Source organism: Psammomys obesus, unplaced genomic scaffold, assembly GCF_907164565.1.
Source record: "Psammomys obesus unplaced genomic scaffold, mPsaObe1.curated_primary_1811, whole genome shotgun sequence".
Lineage (NCBI taxonomy): Eukaryota > Metazoa > Chordata > Mammalia > Rodentia > Muridae > Psammomys > Psammomys obesus.
The window spans coordinates 4485294-4495446 of NW_026596091.1; the positions used below are offsets into that span (position 1 = coordinate 4485294).

At 43.9% G+C, this 10153-nt stretch overlaps 1 protein-coding gene across 1 annotated transcript in view; it reads left to right on the top strand.

Annotated features, from left to right (window-relative positions):
• Positions 1–484: 484 nt before the first annotated feature.
• Positions 485–10153, top strand: part of Pah (phenylalanine hydroxylase) — an 84878-nt gene continuing 75209 nt past the window's right edge. The window contains exons 1-2 of the mRNA XM_055627965.1: positions 485–892; positions 6713–6820. Of these exons, the coding sequence (XP_055483940.1) occupies positions 833–892; positions 6713–6820 (168 nt within the window). The 5' untranslated portion in view covers positions 485–832. The remainder of the gene's footprint in view (positions 893–6712; positions 6821–10153) is intronic.

The following is a 10153-nucleotide window of genomic DNA, read 5'->3' on the forward strand; positions in this document are numbered from 1 at the left end:
CGTTCTTCCTCCTGAGCGCTAGAATGGTGCACTGCTGGCAGGGAGGTTGTTTGCTCCTCCTGCAGTCCCAGTGCCTAGGGCACCACCAGGCACATACAGCAAGTGCTCAGTAACTGTTGTCACATTTTTGAGACAGACTTTCAGGCGTTTTCTTCCATTTATCCCGTGTGCTCAGTAGAATAAACCGTGCTGACTGGATGTTCAGCGCATCACCTCATGTGCATATGTGCAAGTTCCCGCCATCACAAAAGTAACTCAAGAACCAACTGGATTCCGTCCCTGAAACTCCTGCCTTTGCTCATGCTCAGCTTCACAGTGTCATCTGGTGTGGTTTTCTAAAGTATGGCAAGTAGGTTGACTTGTTTGGTGACTAATACAGGTGAGTTGAGGGCAGAGAGCATTTAAATTAGGATCCTAGCTCTATGTCTCTGCTTGCAGGGAACAATTGTCCTTAATTATTATCAGCAGATTGTCTCTGGTTTCCTCTAGTTGTGGAGAACCCACACTCCAGGATAGAGCTCTCTGCCTTCTATGCTTGTCCAGGGCAGTCTGCCAAGTGAGTCCTGCTGTGGCTGTCACCCTTTCCAACACACCTCCCCTTGGACAGCCCAGGACTGCTGATCTGGAGTTGGACATTGACTGTTCTTGCCTATTCTTTGCTACGTCAGCAACGCCCACTGGAAGAGTGACCTTGTAGACTACAGATCCTTTGAAAACTCTCCTCTCCTGTTCCCTCTGAGAGCTTGGTTAAAACCATCAGTCCCACGACCTGAGTGCAAGCCTTTCCGAACCTGCTGCCAAGAGCTAGAGATCTCACTCACTGAAGGCCAGCATGGCAGCTGTGATCCCGGAGAACAAAGTCCTGAGCAGAAAATTTTCAGACTTTGGGCAGGTAAGCCTGGTGGGCTTCCACTGAGGGGAGAGAATTGGCTCCCCAAATGGGAAAGTAATCTGGAAAATACTGGTATTTTCTAGTTTCCTAAGGCCACTAAGAAATATGAACTTATTAAGAGATGATGATAATTCCCAGGAACTCAACTGAAGAGACTGTCCTTAACAAGCAGAGGCACCTCTGTCATTCGAGGATAGAGAGTTTGGGCATCTGAGCGGGTACCTCGATGGCTTCCTCAGTTACCTGTCTTATCTCCGTACCTGGAAATGAAAGGGCTGGTCCTTCATCATCTGGGATAGGAGTCTCACTGCATCTCTTCAGGGCTGTTTCTACAATCTTTTCTTCTGGGTATAGAAATGATAAGAGTGTAAGAAACTTTCCTTTTTTAACTTCCAGGAGATGATCTTGCATGAAGAGATTTTAGGGGGACTTACTCAGATCCAAGGAGGGAGAGAATAAGCAGAGAGGACGATGAAGAGGAGTTAGCCCTGGGAGTGAGTGCTTTGGGGACTAGGCGTTTGCTGTCCTCTCCAGGGAGCACTTGCAGAACATATTCTTTGCTATGATTTATGTTCTTGCCCCAGATTGGGGCATCACAGTTTGTACACTGAGACCCAGACCCTGGAGGTAACGTGAGTATGCAGGCAGCTGTTCTATGCAATCCTAGGAAAGCCACAGTCCCTGGAGAGCTGGGAGGTTCAGGACATCAGGAAAGAGGAGATGTCAAAGTCAACAACTACATAGACTATCAGAATGTGTACTTGGCAGCATGTCATGGACTAGGAGAGATGAGATGCCCTTTCAATTAATTCCTCTGACAGGACTGAGGGCTGAGGAGTGCCTGGAGCTAGAGACTCCAGTGTTGAAGAAGGTTGGTATGAATGGCAGGAATAGCTAGGTAGACTGCAAAGTCTGTAGGTGGCAGCATGTCCTAGACTAGGAGGGCTGCCTTTCTGATCCCTTCCCCTGACAGGACTGAGGGGCTGAGGGGCACATGGTGTCATAGACTTGGTGTTGAAGAAGGATGGTATGAGAGGCAGGCATGTCAGTCCATAGATCCTGGCTCTACCTTATTCTAGGCTCCTATGCTGTTGGCAACGTAGCCCCTTGGCAATCTGGGGGGTTTAAGCCAGTTATCTGGGGGTCTCCCAGATTAGGGGAGGGTCTTACAGCTTTGTTTATAAAACACTTAGGTGTTTCTGAATCCATGGATTGTCCCTACTAAGACACTCTAAGAAGGGCTCAGCCTCAGCCTCAAAAGCAGAGCATTTTCCTTTGAAAAATAAAAATTCACTCCCATTCCACATATTCTAGGGTTAAGATGAAAATTAAACAATGCTTATAAATCTCTTTTACCGTTTCTAGAACATTTGAAACTGTCAATGTGCATTTGGCCAAAGCTGATTTGTTTGTTCAACAGAATGTGTCTTGAAGAGCAGGAAAGACAAACAGCGAGGTAGATGCTGTGCCTGGTGTAGCTGACTCATTGGAAATCCAACACACACACACACACACACACACACACACACACACACACACACTTAAGCTATGTATTGAGAATTCACTTGGCTGAAATGAGAAGGTTGCTCAGTGACTGTAAAATTGAGGGGGGGGTGCTGGAATAGGTTAGTATTTAGAGTGTCTTTTATTTCTATTTGTCTGCAGAAGAAACAAATTTATGTGTTCTTATATTGTTAAATTATATCTATTTATGTGTGTGAGGAGATGGGGTATGTGCCATGGCGTGTGTAGAGGTCAGAGGGCAACTTGAAAAGTCATCTCTCTCCTTTCACAGAATGGGTCCTGAGTATTGAATCCAAGTTTTCAGGCTTTATTTGCTGAGCTGTCTTGCCAGGCCTGTTTGCATTGCCTTAGAACTTTTCACCCAGATAGATAGCATATGTTTGATTTAATTCTAAAGAGAGGGATACTTAAGAAAGGAGCCATCATTTGTTGAAGGCATATAACATGTCAAAGTTGTACTCATATAACAAGCGTAACCAGCCTGTGGGATTTAGCACCTTCACTCACACAATAGATGAAGGAGCACCTACTACGTGCCAGTCAAACCTACAGTGTGCCAGTCACAACAATGTTTTTCTTTTCCTGGTGAAACTATTTTAGTTCAGGAGATAAATGATAAAGGAAGAATAAAAAGCATACTGTAGTTTCTTTTAGAGACAAGTGCTGTGAAGAAAACTTAAGCAGAGTTGAGAGACCAGTGAGGAGTTCAGAGATAACCAACAGGAGAGACAGAGCATCCAGTGCTGAAATCCAGTCTGCTTCCTACGACTGAGCAAGCTCATTGCTTTACTGTAACACTTCCTCCTGTGGGAAAATGCTGAAATGTGGAGACGTGTTTCTTCACCCTGCCCTGCAGAGACAGGTGGCTCAGGACGCTAGCATCACGTGTTCTAATAGTTCATCGGCGCAGATACACGCTTGGGAGTTGTGCACGTAGGAATGTCTCCTGTAAGCCCCAGATCAGCAGCGTTGGCACTAGAACATCCTTGAAAGAGCATATTGCTTGTAAATGTGAAATGTGTAGTTATTTCCAGAGGTAACAGAAGGCATTTGTGTTCACTGCATGGCTAAAGAGAACAGTCTGTGTTTATTGCTGAATGCATTGCTCAGTGATCAAAGTTCCCCATTCTCTGGTTGCTAGTTCTTTCCGTGGCTTTGTTCCCCCTATACAGTTTTGGAGCTACTTTTTCGTGTAAGTCAAACCACATGCCTGTTAGAATCAAATAAGATATAAAAATGCCTTATAAAGAAGATTTGCTCAAGGGCAGGGAGTGGCTAGGTGAACCTGGAATTCAGATCTGCTGTGGCCCACACGTCTCACAAACTTTGAGCTTCCTTTCGTGTAAAGTCATTTATGCTTTGAAAAGAAGGCGCTATCACTGGGAAGTGGTGTGAATCTATCACTAGGAATCAGAATGATACTGTTGAGAAATCTGAACCTGGGTTCAAGCCCAGGCTTTGTCATGCATTAGCTGAACTGTCTGGGACAAGCCATGTAACCTTGTTAGCTCTGTGTCTTCATTTTCTAAAAAAGCATCACCTCCCTCACAGCCATTGTGAGGATTGAACAGTCTCTTCCATGTAAACTATGAAAAGACTGGTAGCTGCTGCCAATGTTAAAATGTATTGAGCATGAAAGAACCTGGTTTGGTTCCTGTAAATAAGTGGATTCCCATTCACAGGCAGACCTGAGTACTGTCACTCATACCAGGGCCATACTATGTTGTAAGCGTGAAATTGCGGACAGTTGTGGGGAAAGTTATAATTTAAGAGCCATGACTTAGTATATATTTATTATCAGTGGTTTTGAAAATTTCCATGGTTGATAGTCATTAAAAATGATTTTCATGATGAAGGACATGGAAAAAGCCCTGTTAAAGACAGGCTCACTGTGGAACACTCAGAGTTAGAGTCATGTGATGGCAATGGGAACAGCAGAAAATGGCCTGGCTCTTAAGAATCATTTCTCAAGATGACACTGGACCTGGTGATTGCTGGACACGCTCAGGAGAGGGCTGGTACAGGGCACTTCCTGGGTTTCTCTTACAGGCATCTTCAACTCTGAAGTGCTGTAGTGTTAGGTGGCCTGTGCTGATATGTACTAGAAATGCCTCGCTTTTTGTGGAGGTCAACAGGAGAGAAGCAAACTAGAAACATGAAAGGACTTTGTTGTTTCAAGGAAGCCAGAAAGGACTGAGGGCTCAGTGTTCTCTGCTGGGAAAGGAGAGTGAAGTCAGGCTCATCTGTGAGTGTCTGGCAGGGTTTACAGGAGAGAGAAAAGAAGATAGGGAGAGCGAGAGCATGAGAGAGAGAGAAAGGGAGAGGGAGAGAGGGAGAGAAAGTAAGAGGCAGTCAGAGAGACAGAGACACACAGAGAAAGAGCCTGCTTTGTGTGAGAGAGACAGAGACAGAGACACAGAGAAACAGAGACAGAGATACAGAAAGAGTGTTCACGTGTATACAGTTGTCCAAGTGCACATGCGCCAGAGGACAACTTTGAGAGTCATTTCTTGGGCACCTTCTACCATACTTATCAAGATGGCTGTCTCACTGGCCTGGAACTTGCCACACAGCTAGCCTGAATTGCCAGGGAGCTCCAGAGAACCACCTGGCTCCGTCTCGCCTGTCTTAGGATTTAAAATCACATGCCTGAGCGATCTCTATAGTTAAGCCTGAATAGTGCCATCAGTGAAAGGGGGAACTTGGTGCACAATGAGACCTATTTCCTGGCTTGATTTCGGTGTTAAATGAGATTGTCCAAATCAAGTGCTGGCATGGAACATTAAAATCTTTAAAAAATAGTACAGTTTTTTGTTTTAAAATGTTTATTTATTTATTGTATGTGTATACATGTGTGCCCGAGCGCGTGCATGCAGGAGCCTATGAGGGTCATTGGAGTCCTGGAATTGGACTCACAGATGGTTGTGAGCCACCATGTAGGTATTAGGAATTGAACCCAGGTTCTTTGCAAGAGCAGTAGGTGCTCTTAGCACTGGGCCACCTCTCCGGCCTCAACACATCATTGTTCTTCAGAAGACAGAAGATAACATAGTCCACACAGGGACACATAACAGGACGATCCTCTAATTTATTTGAAGCATCATCCTATAATTCAATTTTCTGATGAATTTGGTCCTTCCAGTTTCATATAACATCCTGGAAAAAAATCTGAATCTCTGAAGTTACAAATTTTTGTCCTAAGAGACACCAGTGTTCTCAAACTTATTTTTCTGAATCCCTGATGAGACTCTCCCCACTACTGCCTTCTCCCTGCGATGATGGATTACCCACACCGTTACCTTAATTAACTTGTTTGTAAGAGAGCAGTTGTCCTCCCCATTTTCTCCTCCTTTTCAGGGATGTGTTGTGTGTGGGCGGGTACGTGCAGAATATTGTATATTGTTTTAAAACCTAAGAAAATATCTTGTCAAACTTTGGAATGCTTAGTTTGTTCCCTCACTGAAGGCTCCCATCATGTGATAGCTGAATTCCCTTCCATCTCTTCTTGTGACTCTTTTAGGCAATGAGCTAGATCCCTGCATAGGGGACAACTTGATGCTCCATGCCAAAACCCCAAAGGCCACCGAAATGTGCATTTCCACCGTTTTACATAAAACCCGAATATTCTATCTAAACTTACATTTACTCTTTGTTTTAACACTTGGATATTATTTGGCCAGGGGTGATTCTTACTATTTTGTAGGTGAGGAAGCGAGGCCAAGTGATATTCTCAAAATGGTTTCCGTGGAAAATGGATGAGAGAGGAGAACAGCTAGATCTTGGATCAAATGTGTTTATGTCTATGCTTAATGTTTCTTTTCCACATTGTGTTTCCTGCTTTTTTTTTTTTTTAAGATTTTAAGATTTTTTTTCCCACCATTTGATTTTTCTCTAAGAATCACCTGGCCTCTTGTATATGTGTCTGCTAGTCAGAAATCTGGTTCTGAAAGGATGGGCGCATTTACCATAATTCAGATTTATATGTCTCGAAGATACCAGATATGGTCTTGAACTAGATAGGCGCTCGTTAAAAAAGTAATTATTGCCTGTGACTAGTGATATCAATGAGTCATGCAGGACTCTAAAAACTGAAAGCCAACTGAGGAGTGACATTCAGTCTGTCACTGTCCTCTACTTATGTACCTCGGGCTACACTGCCCTCTGTGTTCTTGTAGCTCACTGCGTTCCAAAGCTTGATGGGAAGAAAAAGTTTATGCTTACCCCTTCTTTGGTGGTTTTAAGGGAATGGGTGCTAAGCTGTGAAAAACATTTTAACCAAGTGATCTAATTATGTAGGAAACAAGTTATATCGAAGACTACTCCAATCAAAATGGTGCTGTGTCACTGATATTCTCACTCAAGGAAGAAGTTGGTGCCCTAGCCAAGGTCCTGCGCTTATTTGAGGTAAGCACTGTATTTTTGTGTATCTTGGGTAATCATATAGTCAGATTCTTGGTGTTTAACATTTTTTAATTTCTTTTTTGTTTATTATTATTATTATTATTATTATTTACTTTTATTTTTATTAATTACAGTTTTTTCACTTTGTATCCCCCCTGTATCTCCCTCCATCCTCCCCTTCCAATCCCACCTTTCCTCTTCCTCATCCATGTCCCTCTCCCAGTCCACTGAAAAGGGAGGTCCTTCTCCCCTCCCCTCTGATCCTAGTCTATCAGGTCTCATCAGGAGTGGATGCATTGTCTTCTTCTGTGGCCTGGTAAGGCTGCTCCCCCTTCAGGAGGAGGTGATCAAAGAGCAGGCCAATCAGTTCATGTCAGAGACAGTCCCTGTCCCCATTACTATGGAGGCCACTTGGATACTGAACTGCCATAGGCTACCTCTGTGCAGGGGTTCCAGGCCATCTCCATGAGCGGTCCTTGGCTGGAGTATCAGTTTCAGAAAAGACCCCTGTGCCCACACTTTTTGGATCTGTTGCTGTCCTTATGGAGCTCCTGTCCTCTCCAGGTCTTACTATCTCCCACTTCTTTCATAAGATTCCCTGCACTCTGCTCAAAGTTTGGCTATGAGTCTCAGCATCTGCCTCAATTCCCTGCAGGGTAGAGCCTTTTGGAGGCTCTCTGTATTAGGCTTCTGTCCTGTTCTCTATTTTCTCCCTCCTCCGATGTCCATCCTCTTTGCCTTTCTGAATGGGGATTGAGCATCTTAGCCAGAGTCCTCTTTTTCAGTAGTTCTTTAAGAACTTTGTATAAAGTATTTTGATTATATTCACCCTTCTTCTAGATTTCTCCTAGATTTATTTCCCATTCCGTACCCTTGCCACCCAACTTTGTTGACCTACCAGGGCCACACCCTTAGAGAAGAATACTCAGCTCTTCCTCTTCCACCAGCAACCGCGTGCGAAGAGCTCCTCAGCTAAGGGTGGGACTTCCAGTCTACCTCCCCTTTCTACACTGTCATTGTGTCTGGCTTGAGTGTGTTCAGGTCTTGTGCGCGCTGTCACAGTTGTTTTGAATTCACATGCATAACTGCATTGCTACGTCTGGAAAACGCTGTTCTGTTTTAGTCCGTTCTTTACCTTTGGCTCTTCTCATCTTCCCATTCCTTCTGCAACGATTCCTGCACTGTGGAAGGAGTGGTGTAATACAGATCCCTCTTGTAAGCTGAGCATTCTCGTCTCTTATTCTCTGCACCTTGACTAGCTGTGGGTCTCTGTTAATCACCATCTCGCACAAAACAGAAGCTTCTCTGATGAGAGAGTTGAGAGGTTCATTGATCTGTGGGTGTAACAATGGTAAGTTATTAGGAGTTACTTTAGTATTACACCAGTTTTGCTGAATAACAGGAGTAGGTGTCCACCCTCCAGGGCCTATGGCTCGCTGACAGACCATCACCAACACAGCTAGATGTTTGTCTTCTGAGTGGCTACCAATCCAAGCAATCAATAATGAAGACCAGCCATTATCGTGAACAAATGACATTAAATACAAGTTAACAAAATACCAATGACAATGGCTTGGTGCTGGGTATGAAATCTGGAATTTTGCAGGAAAGGGCTCCAGTACTCAGGGACACCTTCAGCCCTTTCAACCCTATTTTGGACATCTGACATTGCTCTAGGAAATGCAGTGTATTTAAAAGGTAATAGCTGATTTTGTAAAGTGGAAGTGGTAGTTGGGGGCAGATGAACATCCAAGAGCGAGTAGAGGGAGTGGACAGAAAAATGTTTTCTGGCAGACAAACTGATCCTGAAGAGGGCGCGTCTATAAAATCCTCCAGGGGACCTACTTAGCCTTTGTGTTAGGGAGTCACGTGCTCTTCCTGAACAGCTGCCCCTTGGGACTGAGGCAGAGTTAATGGATTAAACAATAATAAATGAAGAGGCTGTTTACAACCTAGTTATCAAAGCACAGAAATGAATTAGCAGAACTATATGATGTGCCCCTGTGCACACATTCGATGATGAGCGTGTGTGTGTGTGTGCGCGTGTGTGCGTGCGTGTGTGTGTGTATGTGTGTGTGTGTGTGTGTGTGTACTCTGCGTAGATTCTTTGATGCATTATCCAAATCTCTGTTCCTTGGAGGCCTCACTGTACCCACCCTGCAGAGGAGAATAGGGAGTTCAATGTGCTCATCGGTTGGTGGAAGGTTGTTGTTAGTTTATATTAATGTTTTTTTTCCCCAACTACCTTCAGCAGTTATCATGAAAACTCCCCATCCTGAAATACCTTTTATGTGCTTGTTAAGAGTTTGAGAAAAGCTCAGAGTTAAATTGTAGTCACACAAAGTAGTGAGTTAAGGGAGAAAACAATTTCTTGTACCCATGACACCACACATACAAGTCAGGTGTAACAGGTTCTTAATTTGATATTCATGAAATTCAGGGGTGTAAACCATTCTTTTATTGTATGGGTGAGGGAGAGGGGTCAAGTAACCCAATCAAGATCATACAGGAAATGTGCAGGTGGAGGTGGATTTGAACCCTGGATTTCAGGCTTCTAAGGCCATGATCTCTCTGTGACACCCACACGTCTGCCAAACAAAGTAAGTTTGGTGGATAAGGGAGGGGGGGAAGGTGCTGAGGTCACAGCACATTTATGTGTTTGTATCTTTTATTACACCTTTGTGCTGTGACAAAGTTTCTGGACATTTAAAGTGAAATTAAAAGGACTAAATGACAAAGCAAATGAAAGAATCTCCATTGTACATTAAGGCGATATTTTCTTTAAAAAACATTCTGGAAAATTCTATATTGTTAGAAGAGAATTCAGCAAGTCATTCTGTATCTGGATTTTCGAGAACCGCAGTGCACGAGACACACGAAGGACTGGGAAGTCTGCGGTGGGAAGACCTGGGCCCCATTGTCACACTTCGTATTTCTTAAACGCTTTTTGACCGTGGTTCTTTCCCTAGTGAAGACTTATTATCTCCTAGGTTTCAGCATTTTGTTAAAAGTACCGTAGCTTAGGCTTTGAGCTTTAAACTATCAGCAACAGCATGTGCTGTGTGAAAGTCTTTTCCTGGGGAGACACAACACTCATACACAACACAAGTCTACAGAGCCCACAACAGGCCAAAACAATGATTGCAATGAAGTCCAAGCTAGTGGACCAATGAGTTTTTACTGGGGTCTCTGCGAGAAGAATGGGTGAGCTGTTACTTACAGACACAGGAAAGCAGAGGTGAGAAAGAAAGAAAGAGAGAGAGAGAGAGAGAGAGAGAGAGAGAGAGAGAGAAAGAAAGAAAGAAAGAAAGAAAGAAAGAAAGAAAGAAAGAAAGA